Here is a 19,497-nt window from a genome sequence, read left to right as displayed (position 1 = left end):
TGTCCTGAGCAAAATAATTAAAAGGCATAAGTCACCTTTTTGTTACTAAAGATCACTCCCACCTCCTCCTGTATCCTGAAATAAGAACTGGGTTACAAGTCACGGTATCACACCTAAGAAATATTCATGGATGTAGCCACGTGTCTTCTGACTTCCTGCTCCTGTTAGTGGAATTTATTTTGTATGTTTAAAGGCTGTAAACAGTTCCTTTTCCTTTAATTTAATAGAGGATTTTTGATGATTTTTGAGCCAGGGAACTGGAAGTGTTCCCCAGCCCATGGCACTTCGGTGTTGCTGTGTCAGATTAGGCTGGCAAGCACACCCCACACATTTGCCATCGTATTGCACAAAATATAAGTGTTTCTCTGAGTAAAAGTTCTGTGTTTGCTGTTCTCCTTTGGTTCATCTTCCCTTCAAGCTCCTTTAAACGTGAAATAACACACTTGCACCTAATTTTTGGCACATTTCTCTGCTAATAGGGTTTCTATCTTGTGTGAACCAGTAAAAATGGAGCACTTGCCACAAAATGTATGAAGAAGGTAAGGCACTTAGGACCTAGGGTATTGGAGAAGACATTAGGACAGAGAAGTCCAATTAATCAGATCAATATTTCCAGACCAAAAAAGGACAGGTAATTGAGACATACTCATGTAATTACATTTGATTTTTCTTGCAGGAAAACAAACAAACAAACAAACAAACCCCAAAAACAATCCAAAGGGCAAAGAATGACAATTGCTGAAAGTGGTAATGGAAAAGGAAGTAATTTTAAGTAGAGATGATGCTGGCTTTTTTTTTTCCTTTTCCCTCCTAGTTTTTAAAGAAAGCTATCAGTGCTGACTTCTGATCCTTCTAATTCTAAAAAAAAAGAGTAAGCTTATCAATAAGTAATATTTCATAGTTCAAGTAAAAAGAAAATAAGATAGAAAGAGAGATAGCACAGGATATAACAAGTCCTATTCAGTAACATGGATTAAGAATTAATTGAATAAAGAAAGATCAGTTGATCGAACTCTTTAAAAGCTAACTGATTAGACTGATTCTTTTTTTTTCTATTAAGCAGAGTTGTTTGTGGCCAGCTATTTTGAACAGAAATTAATACATTTTCTTGTAAAATCCTTAAGGCTTTGGAGTAGGTACTGTCTTGTATTTACCTCAGCCATTCATTTTTGCAGGATCTCCTGTATTTTATCTCTGGTTGTAGTTTCTCTTCAGTAAGACAACCAAGGATCTAAGATGTAAGTGTCAATAAAAGCCCAGCCAACATCTGTGTTGATGCTTCATGACTAGTCTATAATGGTTAGCAATGGAGATGACAGACACCCAATAGACTTTGTGCATAAGGAGTGGGAAGCATTAGTTTTCTGTCAGAGCAAGGACCATCTAGAAGGAAGTTTAGATCTACTTTGCTTCAGAGGTATCTTTGCTCAGTGATGGGACTAATAAACCTACGGAATTCATGGTAAATAATTTTCAGACCTGCGAATATGAGTGGAAATCAACAGTTTAATTACAAGCAAATGTTTCGTTTTTTTTTTTTTTTTTTTTTTAAAGTTCTCTGTATACATGATAAAAGAAGCTTTACAAAGCATTTTAAAAAGTTCTTCAGAAAAAGACTCAAAAACCCTCTATAGATTGCTTTGCTGAAGTCTGAGTACTGTTTAAATATCTTCTCTTTGGGGTCCGAATGTTAAATGTAAATGCTGTGCTCCCTAAAATAGTCAATCAGTCATTGTAACTTCCAAGATTGACAGAGCAGTGCTAGGAAAGAAAAGTAGGGTGGAAACTAATTTAAAATGTGTATATATTCAAGGGAAATATCATGTACATATGAATGATAACTTAGCTTTTTTTGTGCCTGTAAAAACATGTTTAGTAAACATACTCATATTTAATAAATCTCACAGTTGACCAAATTTCACATTGTCTATAGACTTTCAGAAAGAACTGCTAGAAGGCATTGAGTGAAAGCATTTAATCAGAGTACTCCAACAGTGTTGTTGCTTTCTTTGCTCTTGGCAGTATGGAAGATATTTTGATGTGAAACAATATGGAAATAAATGCTACTGGCATGTGATTTTGGGTATTAGGAAAAAGCATAGTCACAGACAAAAACTCTATGATGCTAACTATTGTACATACCCACACAAAGTCACTTCAAAAACTGACAATTCTATAAATATTTTGAAAACAAAAGCCCACTTCTCCAATGTAACAACTGTTATTTAGGCTTTTAGAGCAGACATTGTGAACAGAACACCTATGTGTCTAGGCAATCTGAAACTGTTCATAATTGTAAAGATCTGTAGTCTTTGAGACAATATGGGATGTGGAACAGTTCTTAGCTCAACTTGGTCTTGGTCATGTGCAAGGACTTTTATTGATAGCTTCTAATTTCACTGCGGAATAAGAAGACTTAAGTTTGTCATACTATTAACATGCCTGAATTGCAAGGCACTTTTTACAGAGTTTGGGTGAAACTAAGCCTGAGGTATGTTCCTTGTTCATGGAATGTATAGAGACAGTGTTTCTTAGCACATCAGAGATTTAGTTCAAAACAGTTTTGCATGCATGATCTTTGCTAGAACATCTCTTCCTCTAATTAAGTTATGTAGAGAGGAAAAGAAAATGTGTAAAAGAGATTGGACAGAATTTTTTGTTTGGAGGCTGGCTACTAATCTAGTCATAAGCAATAATAAAATGCATGTGTTATTTTTAAAAATTGATCTAAAGTTACATTCTTTGGCCTCAAGTGTTTGGTAGTTCTGGTTTCAGAGTGACATGTATGCACCCCAGTTTCCTGTCACACTCTTCCAATATCTCTTCTAAACGTCCCATTGTGTATCTCTGCTTCCCTCTGAAACAGAAGTCCTACTGCTGGGAGTGTCTCGTGGAGCCAGGGGAAGCACTGTACCATTCTGTGGAGATCTGCATTCATTCTTCTTCTGTTAATTATGGACTGGCAGATGGCAGAATGCAGTTTGATTTTGTGAAATTTCTAGTCAGGACCTGAGCTTTCCAAATTTGGAGGATTTGGTTGGTTTGGAATACAGAATGAGAGTTTTCCCTGTTTATACGAAGTGAACTTAAAATGTTTAGGGGAATTCTAATATTTAGTACTTGCTAGTTGTTAGGTTCCTTCAGTCATAACATCTGTTGTATTATTCCAAGAGTGAACAAACTGGCCCATACATTAGGGACATTATTAGAAAAAACAGGCAGTGACTAGATGACAGTATCAGAACAGTATTTGAGACTTTCGTAAACAACATATTTATTTTCCCAGATCTGCGCAGCTGAAATATGGCAAGTTGAGGTTTTATCTTTGCCATAACATAAGGCTTACTCATTTTTCTGTCAAAAATTACTGGAGAAGATCCTGGGCAATTGAAGCTGGAATCTGCTCACTAGGTAAATTTAGTTGCAGTCAGTTCTGACTTGTTTTTCTGATGTGAGATCAGTTTATGAAAATAAGCCTGACTTTTGCAAATACAATTTTGAATGCAAATTGGAACTACCCCTGTATCACAGCACTGTGTTGTAGTTATCTTTGCTTGTTGAAAAAATAACCTCTGTTGAAACTGTAACCCAATTTGTGGGTTTGCTCCTTCTTCAATGCAATGTTCGAATCCTAGCTTAACTTTAAATATATACATTTATTATCCTTGATAAGGATGCTTATTTATGTTGAGACTTGTTAAGGCAGTGAATAATACTGAGTAGAAGAAAAATCTAAATTAACTTGTAAAAATATTTGATTTTCTCAGCATTTTAGGATTGTCCTTATTTCTCCTAATATAGAGTCAATGTAGCAACTGTATTTGACCATAGAACAGGACTGGAAGGTGTTAATGGAGAGAAAAATCTGAGATCACTTTACCTGATGGCTCATAGTAGACCTCTGACTGCTCATAAAGATTGTATGCAAACAGCTGATCTTAAACTTGAATTTCTTAAGCTTAAAGCAATTTTGAAATTATTTTATTGCCACTGAAGTCATAGAAATAAATCCATGTTTGTAGGAAGCCCGAGGAGACTTTCCTAGCTGTCAGGAGAGGAATCTTAGGACCAAATAGCTTGAGTATTCTGTAGCGAGTAAAGTTCTATCAATTTTCACCGGATGAAAACTGCTACATTTTTACTTTTTTGAAATTCTTGTTTGAATAAGCGTAACAATTTCCTGTTATTATTAAAACACAAATGGACTCTTATCGAGTTGCTCACTAAAAGTTTTATAGCTAAAGTGCTATGAGTGTTTTCATTATAAATGATTATCATAAAACTCTGTAACTTGCTTGTAAAAATTCTCTGCCAATAAAAAATCTGGCACATCCAAGGTTGATTCTAGAGCTAATTTATTTAAATTAATTTATTAAAATAATTGAATGACTATTGTGAAGCAATGAAGGTAGCAAACAATTACATTAGTGCTTGGTGCCTCATAGTACTTTTCTTAAAAGCAACAAAAGTTTTGAGAAGAGAAACATGGGTGAAACACTGAGTCAGTTTTGGCAATTGTGTGAATTTAGACATAAAAGCATTTTTCTGAATAAGTTACTGTATATATTTGATACATTATATTAGATAAATGTTCCACTGCTATATTGCATTTAGTTAGTGTACATATGATTCAAACGCTACAGAACCCTTGCATTTCAGAGACAGGATATTTCTTAGGCTAAACTGACTGACACCACTGAAGTGAGAAATATTTGCAGGAAAAATGTTTGCATAAGGATGTTTTTCTTAAATGCATTTGCAGAATCTTGTATTTAAACTAACAGTAAAAAAAAAAAAGAGACATACTCTGCTATGTCCATTGCTTGATCACTCTACCTTTCTAATTTAACTCTACTTTCTGAGGTGGTGTTTCCATTGTCATACTTTGAGAATAGGGTAGGGTTGTGTTTGTATTTAAGTTATAATGACCCATTTAAGAATTTTAATTTGATGAGAGGAGAAGTTGTATGGGAAATTATAATAATAATAGTATCAGAGATTAGTATTAATTAACTGTTTAGCATAATCATGTTAAGGTTTCAAAGTATTGACTTAAACAAATCCAGAATTCTAGGAAGATTATCAGATGCTTTTCCTGAGAGAAGAAAGACACTATGAAGAGTTAGATTATGTGATAATGAGTGGCTGTGACCTCCATGCTGATAGAGGCCCTTTCTCATTATTTTAATAGAATAAAAGGATCCTCTAAAAATGTAGTGCGCATGGGATTTTTTTTTCTCATGAAGAGGTGCACTAGCAGACGCTTCTTGAAAATAAAATCCATGGTGTCATGCCAAAACCTAAATGATACAAAGTAATCAAACATGTTTAAAGAGTGTCCTTGTTTTTAAGTATCAGACACCAGGTGTTTATGAATATGCCCTCATGCAATGAAGTGTCTGTGACATTATTTATTTAAAAGCAGATGATTGGAGCATGTTTTTTTCAGTGAGCACATCTCATTTTCTGGAGTGCCCTGCTATGGATAGCCCTGGAGCCCCTGTTTGTTTATAGGAATAGTTAAGGTGGGTATTTTTTTTCAGACTGTGATCCCCCAGGGTAAATAAAAATGAGGGCCATATGAAAACCACTAATGTATGGTCTTTCTCTAATTCAGACTTCAGGTCCCAATATCTTGTTCAGCATTCTTGTACAACACTTGACAGTTCCTCTTATCTTGTTGACAAGTCCTTTTTTGGGTCTGTCTCTCTTCATTTTAATGGATTTCAGACCCCAAAATATAATATACAAAGCCTTATTCATTATTTAAAAGAAACAAGTGTGTAGTTTCTGGAATTTTTATTGCAGATACCAAGAAAACCCTGCAAATAGGAATAGATTCCTGAAACTTAAAAACAAGCCAGCATATCCAGCCCTCCAAAATGTGGGGCAAAGAAATCTAAGAAATATTTGGTGTCATGTGTCACATAACTTGAATAATTTAATCTCTAACTTTACTATATGTGAGAATAAATAGTTCTTCCATATTCTTATGGAGTCCTGACATTACAGATAGCACAGTCATTACTGTGATTTTTTGACAGAGTAGGAGAAAGACGATGTAACAAATACTGAGTGCAAAGACCATTGCAAATACATATATACATTTTTTCGAAGTCACCATGCTCATTTGTGATCAGTGATTTTCCTTCTGTTTTATCAATGCATCCCAGTTCTGTGAACATCAGCAGTGTGGCTGAATAGAAGCATCTGCACTCTGGATGACTTCTATATAACCGCAAATGAATTCCTTTGCAGCATCTTCTCCTGTCCTTTTGTAGCTACTCAGCAGTCATCCTGTAGAATTGGAGGCATATCATATTGGAGGCATAGATAGGGAAAGCTGAATGTATTTTGGGTGTTTCACCTGTGTTTGTAGAGAGGAGTTTGAAACTATGTAAGCTGAGATTTATGGGAGTGGGAATATATGAGTTGCTAGGCTAATAGCAGTGCAGTTCCTGCTTTCTTTTATCAGTGACAGAAATACTTTAAAAAACTGTCTTTACCCTTCATATCAGTCCTTAAAATTGGGGGAGTTCAAAGCCAACTATTCTCTTTTCCTTGAAGTAAAGACAAGAGAGAAATCTTACTGATTTTGTCCATCCTTTCTATACAATGACTTATTCTCTAGTACTTCTTTAACAAACAGTTGTACTTTTCATCTACAATAAGCTTAGAGCATCCATGAGTGCCAAAGAACATGCATTCTAAGGTACATCACTGCTTTCCCTAGGTTGCATGGGGAGAAAAGGTTTGCATACAATTTATCCTCTCACTCCTAGTCTGCCAAGAGTAAGGAGTTTCTCATTTCATCTTACTCTGCAGTTTGTTTCTCCATGCAACACGATTTCAAGGTTGCTACTTACATGCATTCTTCAAGCTGATAAGGCCAACTGTCTCTTTTTTTTATGCCATATAACAATATTCCTCGTATAATGAACATCAGCTTCACATTCCTCCTTGATGGCTAAATGTAAAGAAGAACAAATACATCTTCATTAGCTTGACCACTTTCTGAAGAAGGGAAGTTTAAAAGGGAAACCATAGTTGAAGTTGCTGTGAACCGAAGCACAACTCACAACCAGTTTAGATACAAAGCTGTTATTGACAGAACTTTTAAAGCTCCTGAGTTGGGAACCATTCAACCTCTATTCACACCCCACATTATTCTGTGGTGTATACAATATGGCTTGTAAATTAGGTGCCATGGCCATTCTTGTACAGCAGCAGTTATAAAATCATTGCAGTTTTGTTCACTGGTCACTGCTGCTGCCATGGAATTGCTGCAGTAGTTTTGATTGCTTGGAATCATATTTGTGGACATTTTCAGGCATCACTTTTTTAACTTAGAATCTCATTTTCAAAACAGCTGACCAAATTTTCATTTGGTATAAATCAGCACAGTTCTAGTTAGTGGAACTAAGGCAGTTTTTATCTGCAGAGCACTTGGCAGCGCAGCTGTTCAAACATGAAAGATCATTATGGGTGAGGTCCTTTTCCCTTCCTTTCTCTGAATGCAGAAATTAAACAAGACTTGTAGATCTTCTACAGATGCAGAATAAGTTGCAGAAGTTCACATGGGATAAACCTTAGTGTTGATAATCAGGAATTCAATTACAAGTCATCAAAATAACACTTTATATGTTCATCTGGATGACATTTTCAATGGAGTTGCAGAATAGTGAAGTGACTTCATGGTTCATGCGATGATCCGCTTTGGAAACTGCTGATGCTGCTTTCCAGAATCACCTGGTTGGAGGTTGACAGAGTTATCCAGGGATTTGACAGTGGGAAGTCAGCTGATAACCTGTAAGACATTCCAATCTGAGAAGATGACTTGAGAGATCAATTTAGAGAAGGCAAGAAAAAAATAAATTGAGGAAGTTTATCAATATGTAGAGATCATCTGTATGTTAAGTAGGCACACTGGAACGGTAGAGAAAGTCATATAAAGAGAAAAGACCTTTGGCAGCATTTTATACAGAAGAGCACAGACATTACTAAAAAGAAGACAATGGGTCTTGGTTCCCAGAGTGACGTGGAAAGCCTGCCTGGAACCTCCTTGTGGAAAGCACAGAGTTAAGATTGCTGTTGTGTGCAATATTTCAAATTATGAAGTTAATGCAGTTCATTCCAAGTTCTGTATTGGTATCTTTAACAGATACCTAGTTCTATTTAATATTTTCAGGAGAAAGGACAGATATACTGAAGAAAGAAGAGTGTTGCCCCGGAACTCATTCATTCCTGTTGCAGAGAAAAGAAATTATCTCCTTTCAGAAGACTTGATCTATGCAGTAACATGGTCACACATTTATTTTTTCAGTTGGATTAAGTTTCTATAACAGGGCTGTGCTCATAAGGATGTAAGTTCCTGGCATTTTTCCACTTATCAATATTGAAATATTAGTGATCAAGCATTTACTGAACACCATTCCTCAAATGCAGGGTCTCCACAGCATCTTGTTGCATTCATGGATTTCATTTGTTTGCATTATCTGGCTAACTGGTTCTTTTGTATTGCCAAGGTGATGAACAGATTTGACATTTAGCTGATTACTTCACCAAAATTAAACAGAAAACATGGCAGCGATCCAAAGTTCCTTTCAGTGTAAAAGCTAATTATAAAAATGCTTTGAGCAGCAATTTCTTTTTGGATGTTAAAGTGCTTTTATTAGATTGTTCCCCTGTCATTTTAAAATTTATTGCTAGGCACTTATAAATGGGGTTGCCTCTGAAGTAGAATTATTTTATTTTCTATATTTAAGATGGGAGGAAAAAAGGGTATGGAGTAAATTTTAGGCTGAATTTGTTATTATTTTATATGATTCTGAATAGGAAGGAGAATAACTAGTGCTGGCTTTCATGGATCCAAAATATGTAATTTATCTTAGTGCTGAATAAAAGCATACCCACTTCTTTTTCACAATTCAGCAACTCCCAATTTCCAAAAACAATTACTTAGCAAATAAAGAAATCAAATATGTGATTTAAAAGTTGAGTACCGCCCCTTATTGTTAGAAGTTTGTATTTTACAGTGTAGATTAAACAATCAGTGGTGATGGCAAAATCTAACCATGTGCTTGTACCTACCTGTCTTTCCTAAGTCATTACTTGTTCTCAAATAGCATAAAAGTACTCTAAAGTCATTTTGTTGAGGTCACTGAATAAGAGTTAGCCAAATGAATTTTAACCAGTAAATTTAGAGCTGAAGAGTGCTGAACAGATCTCAGAAGAAGTTTCTTGTGAAATATTTTTTAAATGCCTTGGAATATGTTTAACTTTTTGTACTGACTGTTGCTATTAGTATCCTTCGAACCTCAGACAAGGTGCAATCTTGGGAGGTTTCAAGGTGACAAAACTGGGGGGGGGAGGGAGTTGCATGTGATATTGTCTAGCACACTTTGGGAACTAAATCATACTGTGAGGACATATATTAATTCTTGACACTGAGATCTATTAATATACCTTGAAGCCAAGTGAATTATGTGAATCTTCTGTTTCAAGCTGTAGAATTCTGCCATAACTAGGAGGAAATATTTTGCTGTAGGTAGATTAATGTTGAAAGCTTGTCAAGGAAAAGTTTAATGTTGTAAATTTATTCCTCTTTTTGCCAGTACTTGAGCTTCTACACTAAATCCCATTTGTGATCTGAGGAAAATAGAGATAAAACTTCTTTTGTATTTATCTGTGTTATTAGAATTTCAATGATACAATCTATTGCCTATTAAAAAGTGCATCCCAATGAATAATCTTCCAGAGGGTAATTTTTGTTCCCATCAATCTGAGAGCTTTTCTTGTAAAATACAGTAACTGTCAGTGCTTATCAAACAATTTAATTCATGCCCATTGCAGGATAAGTAATTAAGATAACTCAACATTCTGCATTAATAAATAACAGAAATGAGAATAAGATATTTACTAAATACCCTTTCTGAAGATAATGGATAAGACTTACTATGGATGTTCAGAGGAACTGACAGAGAATGCAGAGAATGCAGTCTGAACAACAGACCTAAGAAAGAGTCTCAGTGAGGGTACGACACAAATGTGGGTTTGTTTTTGTTTGACTGTTTGAAGTATATTTCAGTACTAAACCTTCATAACTCCTCTTTGCATCTATAAAATGTCCAGAGTCTGGAGAAAAGGAGGCTCAGAGCAGACCTTATCACTCTTTACAACTACTTGAAAGGAGGCTGTAACAAGGTGGAGTTGGCCTTTTCTCACAGGCAATTAGTGAGGGGACAAGAGGAAATGGCCTCAAGTTGTGCCAGGGAAGGTTCAGGTTGGACATCAGGAAGAATTTCTTCCTGGGAAGGGTTGTCAAGCATTGGAATGGATGGCCCAGGGAAGTGGTGGAGTCACCATACGTGGAAGTGTTCAAGAGATGACTGGATGTAGCACTTAGTGCGTGGTCTAGTTGACAAGGTGGTGTTCAGTCAAAGGTTGAACTTGATAATCTAAATGATTCTATGACTCTATGATCTAACTACTTGCTTGTCAACATGATAATTTATTCAGGGATATGTTAAACAGGGAGAAACATAGTGCTGTTAATTTGAAAGTTCACAGATCATGCCCTTGTCTGCAGAGAACATTCCCTTGCTGCATTTTGTTGCCATCAGATGATCCCATCAGCCGTGTTCTGTTGGTGTCTTTCATTGTGTCAGTGGGTCCCCTATAATCTAAAGCAAGGTGTACATATATGATCTATCTGCCTGAACTGTGTAAGAATACTTCAAACACTCTATAAACATAAACCTACATAATTTCACTCATTTTTCTGTTTCCCGTCAAAGTAAAGAAGGAATATGGACCTAGCTTTAATGTAAGTGCTGTGCAAACTCATCAGGGACAGTTTGGCCAGGGTTGCCTTAATAATATTTTTCTTGATCAGTGTTGGCTTTGTGACAAATCCAGAGAAAAGTGTCAAAAAAGAATTCTGTATAGAGCTTACTGTATGCACAGGCTCAAGTCTTGAAGGGAAACACACATTCAGACAAGAGCTCAAATGAGGTTGTGGTGTAGTAGCAGTAAGCATTTGCTTATCAGAGCTAGCTTATTTTTGGATGAATGTTTAACTTGAGATGTCTGTCTGAAAAAACTTTGCTTGACCAAAATCAATTTAACAGAAACATTAAAGGAGAATGAAGCGCAAGACTCTTTGCTGGCCAACAAACTTGGATGCTGAACTCATTTATATTTGATAAACTGAAACTTCTTACGTCATAAATGCCACCAAATTTCGGTTCTTTTTGAAAATAAGCTGAGTAGTTTAGTCACAGCCAAGAAAAGAGAACTGGTAACCCATCTTTAATTGCAGAAGTATTTCCTAGAGTACTTCTAACTTTTATCTATTGTTTTTCCATAGGTTGATGGGATACTGTGCCTGGCTGACATTCTCACTGATAACAGCCATTCTGAAGCTACTCATGCTGAAGCAGCAGCAGTAATTGCACAGATCACATCTCCACATCTCACGTTCACTCAGCATCTCAGCAGCTTTCTGGAAAATATGGAAGAAATTGTGACTGCGCTTGTCAGTAAGTTCTCTGTGGGACTTTTGGGTCCAGTTAAAATAACAGGTTGGGGTAGGATTCTTTCAATAGAAATATTCCCTAAATAACGTTTACCATACTTCCCTTAACAGATAAAAGAACAATTTAAAATTTTGAATCTGAGCATTCTGCAATTACATAATGTTTTTTACTCCAGCCCACATTTGAATAGAATTTATGCATATTTGTAAAAACAATATCTGTATGAAAATCTGCCATGAGAGCCATAGGAAAGACTCAGCAAAGCATCCTCTTGTCCGATGTTTATCTGTAAAACAACAGTTTCTGAGAGCTGCTAACATTTATACCTGTTGTGTTTTCTACACTTGCTAGAACTCAAACTCACCAGCACATCTATATTTGTGTGATAATTCAGAGAAAAAGTAGATTGTTGTATAATCTATGGGCATAGTTACAAGAAAATAAAAGATCTGTCTTTCTTGTCTAGGCCTCTGATTCGTGGTAAAATGAGACAAAGGTAACAGTAAGATTTTCTTTAACCTGGGTCAGTGAAGACACTTCAGAAAAACAAGATGATATTTCTCATTATTTTCTAAAGAGAGGAATATCTTATTTCTGGCACTCTATTTCATCCCTCTCAAATACCAGAAGCTTTCATTCAAGCATTCTCTTCTCTCTGATCTGAAAATTCAGTTTCCCAGAGCTCCATGTCAGAATGTACAGTTTGGGTCATCTAGTTTGATTTCTCATGTATAATAGATCAGTACATTTGGATATTTCTCCACTGAGCCCAGTGGTTACAGTTAAACTGCAGGACTTCAATTTTAATGAATGGTCTTGTGTTTGTTTTTTAATAGAACATAAAAAGAGTATAGTAGTACCAGTATTTGAGGATTCTGCAGTGGCTGGGAATTGTCTGAGATGTATTTAGGCATTCCTCAGTAGGCCCAAACAGAACTAGTGCTGTAGAAGCCAAGGAAACAATTTATTCCTGATGTCCAGCAGCAAACTTATGCCCTAAACCTGCCCTGAATCCAGTGGGTGGAATTAACCTGTGCTGAGCTTGGTTCTGCTGTAGCTATACTGCTAGAGGGATCTGACCTGATTTATTTAAGATGATTTTCTAGGTTGTTATAGTGTACCACAAACAAGGGACAATCTAAACAACCTGTCTAGAAGGTATTAGCTGGTAGATCATTTCCTCGCTGTTTAAGTTCTACAGGAATTTTAGCAGTATATATTCTGCCCAAGAAATGTGAGCATTAAAAATAGAACATGTATAACTTTGCAAGAACCATTTCAGTAATCACACACCAGTTTCCTTGTAATATTTATAACTCAGTAATTGAATTACTGTAATATGTTTAATTTTTAAACCATGAAGAAATCCCATTACTAGGTGATTCACTTCTTAGTTAAAGTACATGTGTGCAAGGAATTAAAAGGTAGCTGTTTCTTCAGCACTTATTGAAGCTGAAAAATATAACAGAATGATTTTTGATTATAGAGAAATAGAGATAGGCAACATCTATATGTACCTTGTTCTAAAGCAGAGGATATGCAACAGAATTATTCTCTTATGGATCATTTACTGTTAGGCTTTTGCCTCCCGTTATTAATTTTATTTAGTTGTATTAAGGTTTATTTTGAACAACACCCAGTGAAATATTCCCTGTAGAATGGTATACCAGGTAGACCATATCATTCATTAGAGGTTGTAGCAAGGTGGTTGTTGATCTCTTTTTCCAAATAACAAGTGATAGATCAAAAGGAAATGGCCTCAAGCTGTGCTAGGGGAGGTTTAGTTTGGATATTAGAAAAAATTACGTAGTGGAAACAGTTGTTAAGTGTTGGAACAGGCTGCTCAGGGAAGTGGTTGAGTTGCCATCCCTGGAGGTATTTAAAAGACGTGTAGATGTGGCACTTGGGGACATGGTTTAGTGGTGAGCTTGGCAGTGCTGGGTTTATAGTGTTGGAGTTGATGATCTTAGAGGCCTTTTCCACCCTAAACAGTTCTATGATATTATATAATTGAAAAAAACTAAGATTTTTGTTTTGTTTTTTTTGCTTCCTTTTTTATCTTGATGTTTATATGAACTTGATCTTGGCTACTGAGATTACTACTGCAAATTGCAGATGCTTAAATATTGCTTTGAAATACTGCAATGAAAGAATGACTTTTATTCAACTTATTTTCTGCATCCCTAGAACTGTGCCAAGAAGCTTCGTCAGGTGAAGTTTTCTTGCTGGCTTCAGCAGCTCTTGCCAATATTACTTTCTTTGATACCATGGCTTGTGAAATATTGCTCCAGTTAAATGCAATGAAGATTCTTCTAGCAGCATGTTCGGACAAACGCATAGTGGATACTCCATATTCTCGAGATCAGGTGAGGAGTTTCTCGGCAAGCTGCTGTCTGAGCACATTCGTGTAAAAATCAACAGGTTTCAGCACTGTCTGTTTTGACACAGCCAAACTGAAGTTACTTTCGTGTATTCCATTCTTGATTATTTTCAATATATGACTCTGCTTCTGTTACCCCTTTTTTTTAATGAGCGTTATCAAATGTGACAGTTTTAATGTGATTCTACAACAATGGAAAAAAAAAAGGTGACACAGTTCCATACTTCTAAGATACTAGAACATTTTTTTTTCCATCATGAAGATGGCCAAACAGTGACACAGAGGCCCAGAGAGGCTGTGGAATCTGTCTTTGGAGATATTCAAAACCTGACTGGATGGAGCTTTGAGGCAAGGAAGATATATATGGAGACTACAGCCTAAATATAAAGTTGTCATTTTAAAGATGAATTAGCTCCAAAAGCTGAATAAGGATCTGATTCCCAGCCCACTGACGTCGGTGGGCTTTGGATCAAGTCCTAACTGCCTTGGTAGATGGCTTGCAAATTTTACTGGCAAATACTGCTAATGCACTTTTGCCTTTCCCTTTCTTCCTCACATTTTTTTTTTTTTTTAGTAAAGAGACACAGAAAATTAAAGGTCTGTGCTAATGCACAGATGAAGTCAGATGAATCCTTTTGCTCCTCTCAGGTGCTGCCATGCAATGGGATGCTGTAGAGGCACTGTTTATTTGGCATCTCAGGGATTAATTTTGTTGCAGCAGAGTAACATGTAAGAGGCTTGAGGGTTCCAGGAGTTATTACTAAAGGGTGGAGGCTGCTAGTGAGCTTGCTTGAACTATTTCTGTTTATGAAACATTGTGAATATAAATAAATGTTCATAATTCAATCCTCACAAACCCATCCCCTTCACACCTCTGAAGTAACTAAAAGATGGCTTATGGTAGACTTGGGATCTGCATTGCTGCAGAAAACTCTATTCACCCTTAAACAGGAGACAGGCCATGGAAATTGAGGCACAGGGGACCTTAGAAACTGATTATTGGTGTTCTAGACGGGTTACTGGGACTGCTTTAGCTTATATTATAGCACTCAGTAGTTTTCCAGCTCAGGAGTGCATATAAAAAGATGGAATTAGGCCATAATTACCATATTGCTCTTTGGGCAAAGTCAAGCTGTGGTGTTGACGTGGCTGTGTACTATTATTACATATGTACAATTCTTCATGTTCTTTTTTTTTATTCCTCCTCCATGCTCTCATAGTTTTGATTTCCGTATTTATTTATACCCTCATCTTAATTCTGCTGTCAGCTGTGAGTTTGCAGTTTGCTCTGTGGGCAGCATAGCAAACCCCTTCTTTTTATGATGAACACAGACATTGAAAGACGTATGTATGACTTTTTCAGTAACTGGCTACTTCCAGGCCTTTTGCAGCTTGCAGGGCATCTCATTAGGTAGACGAACAGAGAACTGAATGGCCTCCATCCAAGAACTGAGAAGATTTCATTCCCCATAACCCCTTACCTTCCTTCTTGGACTGAAAAACTAGATCAGAAAGGGTGCTGTTCTCAGTGCTGTGCTGCAGTCAGTTTCTGAGCTGGCTCCTTGGCTCCCACAGCAAGAGAGACTGTAAAATCCCACCTTTTTTTAATGTGCACCTGATGTCCAGGTGGAACCTGAGTGCTGCTTATCTTGTCTTTAAGAGCTGCCAGAGTTGCTCATCAAGCAGTTTTGGTAATGCAACAGCCTTAAGAGAAGTCTTCCTTCAAATTCCTAAATAAGTGTGTGTTTGCCTAAACTTCTCCCCTTTCTTCAGTGTTGTATTTTGTGGCATGGATGTGGTGTCTGCCAATTTTGACAGTCTTATGGAATATTTTGCCTTTTAATTCACTCTGTGCGTAGTTGGAATGAGGAAAACACACTCAACTGGAGAGAAAAACAACACTACAGTACTGTTTTAAAAGTGTATTAAAATTGCCATTTTACTTTTTGATTTTAATTTCTTTTAGGTGCCCAGTATAACCAGTAACTTTTCCCAGTATATATATTATTATGTCCCAACCAGTAGACATTTGCCAAGGAAGAAGTACATTACAGATGAGTAGGCTTGGAAATTTTTTCAATTCAAGTTTTTACTTTGGAATATGCAACCAATTTCAAATATATTTTCATGGCCTAATGTCCATTCTGAATGATCAAGGCCAGTAAAATAGATTATTTAGAATTAAGTTGTACTAAATGTTGAAACAAATAAAATAAGTTTCATAACAAATACAACAAAACATTGTCTAATTACAATAGAATGTTATAAAAGAGCCCCTCAAACTTAAATGCCCTGTTTTTCATATAGAACTTGAATTTAAATAATGCATTTATCTTATAGAAAAGTACCCAGTGTTTCTTTATACATTACTACTTTAGCATTATTGCTGATTTAAGAAAATTCTAATTTGCTGAAATAGACTGAAACATGTTCACTGTAAGCCAAAAACAGGAGAAAGATGGCTGAAGTGCAGGAAAGGAACAGTGAACTCTGTTTTCCCTCCTGCCTTTTCATCTCATTTAAAGTCACAGTATGTCCTTCTGTACAGCCTTTCTAAGGACAGCTAGAACTGACTAGTTTTCACCCTCCATATAGTATAAATAAATAACATTCTGCTCAGGGTTTGGATGTTAGATACATTGTGAGTTGCCTGCAGAAAGTATTTTCCTGCTCAAGCACCTGCCTTTTGGCTTCTGGAAAGCTTTTGTGTGCAAATGATAAACTTTTCCCCTTTACTATTTGAAAATCAACATCTTTCTTCTTTAGTATTCCAGGCAGTGTCAGATTAGGTCAGGTAAGAAATCTAGAACTGAGTTCTGGATTTACTTACAAACAAGATTATCATTGTCTATTTTATAGAAGTATGTAACTGCTTCTGTAACCAGCAGTATTACCTTGAGGTTGCTCAGTTTTGCAACTAAATACATTGTATAAGAATCACTACAAAGCAGTAATTTCCTGATCCTCTAGTCCCTAGTTTTGGGTCACAATGGAGAGAAACCTTCCATGTTCTTTTTCTTTCTGCAGATCTTTATTTTCTGAATAGCAAGGGTTTTTTTCTTTGAAAGAGCATCAGAATATTCTTTCAGAAGAGTTCATGCCTAAATTCAGCAGTGTATTGTACACAGTCAGATGCCTTAATGGAGTTTAAGCACTGTCAGAAGAAGAGTTTAACCAAAACCTTTATCATTCAGAGTCTTCTTGACTCTAACTATTGTCTTAGACTCTACATAGAAAAATATGAAATATTTATGTTTGTGCACAGTATGTTTATGTATAATAAATTTTTTTTTCTCTGCATTACCACTTGTCTCTTTAGTGTTGCTAGTATTCTCACCTTACCTGTGAAGTTGTGGAGGTATAGCCTAACACCTTCTCATCTTCTGTTATTCAGACAGACAAAGAATTAATGTGCAGTGAACACATCCATGGCTATTCCTAGGTCTAAAGTCAGTAAATCATGTTACAAAAAAGTTTGAGGCGGAGAAAGACTTTTAAGTTGGAAGGAGAAAACAGAAATGATTGCTGCTTTTTTTCTGCTAAATTCTTTCCTGTTTCTTTGGTATTTGGGAGATGCTGCAAGTTCTGAAGCTGAGACCTTCTGTCTCATTTAAGATTTAAAATCCTTAACACCATTCTTCCTCTAGGTTTCTCCTTCTTTTCTTTGTTCTTCCAGGCCTTTTTTTCAGGGAATTTGTCAGGGTTTTTATTTCCTTTCCCTCTTTTTTTCTGTTATGTGGAGATTGCAGTATCAAAAGGAGTGCAGAGACAGATGTTACTTTAACATAAAGGAGTTTTGAATTTTTAAATGTTGCCAAACGCACGGTGAAAGACTTTGGGGGCAGTGTTTTTAATGAGAAGAATATTAACAGTTGGGGTTTTTTTGAAAATCCATGTGTGAATGAAAGAAACTTGCAGTACTACTTCTCAATTTGAGTTTCTTGAATACTGGGGAAATTATTACTCCTCACCAACTACTGTTTGTTTCTGCTTGTTGTCATGAAGACAGCTGGTTACCTCTGTCTTTTCATAAACATGTGAACAACATCATAATATGAATAACAGTACTGGCTGACATTGTATGGTAAATGTTGTGGATTGTTATGTTTCAGGAGTCCAACACTGACTCTCTTAAACATTAAAATTTTTGAGACAAAATGCCTGTTTAGTTACAATTCTGCCTTTCACATTTAGATTCAATCCAGGATAAGACAATGTACTCCAACTTTCAAAGCAAGAGGTTCAGTTGAAGAACTCTGCTATTCTTTGCTAGTTTAGTGTGGTGAGGTTTTCATTCTTTCATCTTAGTATTGCTACTGCTCCGATTTTGAAGAAGCAATTTAACCTCTCTGCATTTTTGTTTAATCCTCTGTAAAGTTGGGTAGACGTTGCACTTACTCTGTAAAGTCTCTCCAGAAGGAGAAGACACATGTTATGTCAGCACAATTCATTGTGGTTTCTGTTTTCTGCCCTTGCCTGCCAGGCTCACAGTACAGCCAGGCTGGTGCTGGGCTGTTTACTGCAGAAACTATAAACAAGAGACTTTGCTGTAGACTGTACCAGTCATAGAGCTGTAAGTTAGAGGTGGATTTGTACGCATTTTCCTGCAGTTTTTTGTCTTTTTGTCTTCAGTCCTTCAGGAATTCAGATAGCAGATTTCAAACAGCCTCTGCGTTTGGCCGATGATTTTTTTTTTTTTCCCCAAAGCAGAATCACTGGTCCAGGTGACCGTTGTGATTTCAGTCTTTGTTCTGAGCAGGTGAGCTAGTAAACAGTGTTTCTACACGTTGCAGTTTCTGGTTTTTTTTTTCTTCCTCAACTAGAAAATTATTATCTTCTAGGAGGGCATCAGAAATTACTTCCTGACCACTCTGCTTGAGTTAGTGGAGGTTGACCTGATCCTGAAATGGGAGTAACTAAGTTTCTTAGCACGTACTCAAACCCTGATTTCAGGGTTTGATTCCAGCTAGACAAGCAAAGTTGTTTCCTACGAAGTTGCTTCTTCAGCTTATCTAGGTATATTTAATTCCTAACCACAAAAATGGCTCTTAGAAGCAATGGGAATTGTCTTCTATTTTAAGCAATATAATGCCCCAGAGAAAACTTCTAGAGATTTCTTAGTGAAGTTTTTTATCCCAATAGATAGTATCTGGAAAGGTTTTTCCTACCTTGTCTTAATGTAACTCCTGTTCTTGACTCATGCTATATGTACTGTTTTGCTGTCTCCCTGTGGGGTGGATCTTGAATTGTAACGGGTTTGATGGTTTTAATTTACATTCAGAAACAAAGACTCCATCCTGCTTCTGAGTAGTTGTTAAATGCCTCTTTGTTTCTGAAGATGGGTATCTGGAGCTTTGCAGACACACTCTGATCTACCCTTATGTCATTATTTGAATGAATTACAAAATGCTCTTATAATATGTACAAAAATTAATATTACTTAGCGATGAATCAGCCTTAAAGGAGTAATTAGCTAAGAGAATTAGCAATTCTGTATTGATCTGCTTTGCCACTCAATTACATTACTTGCTAATTCTTATTTTGAGTGTGTGTCTTTCTTTTTATGTCAGGACTGTTAAT

At 36.3% G+C, this 19,497-nt stretch overlaps 1 protein-coding gene across 1 annotated transcript in view; it reads left to right on the top strand.

Moving 5' to 3' along the window:
* INSC (INSC spindle orientation adaptor protein) overlaps window positions 1-19,497 on the top strand; it is a 138,117-nt gene that overhangs the window by 106,679 nt on the left and 11,941 nt on the right. Inside the window, exons 8-9 of the mRNA XM_039382470.1 lie at window positions 11,369-11,540; window positions 13,725-13,903. Coding sequence (XP_039238404.1) covers window positions 11,369-11,540; window positions 13,725-13,903 — 351 coding nt within the window. The remainder of the gene's footprint in view (window positions 1-11,368; window positions 11,541-13,724; window positions 13,904-19,497) is intronic.

The sequence above is a fragment of the Pipra filicauda genome, unplaced genomic scaffold (assembly GCF_003945595.2).
Source record: "Pipra filicauda isolate LSUMZ 115617 unplaced genomic scaffold, ASM394559v2 scaffold26_size5592650_pilon, whole genome shotgun sequence".
Lineage (NCBI taxonomy): Eukaryota > Metazoa > Chordata > Aves > Passeriformes > Pipridae > Pipra > Pipra filicauda.
Note: the sequence above shows the minus strand (reverse complement) of the source record. Positions and strands in the feature narration are given on the sequence as shown.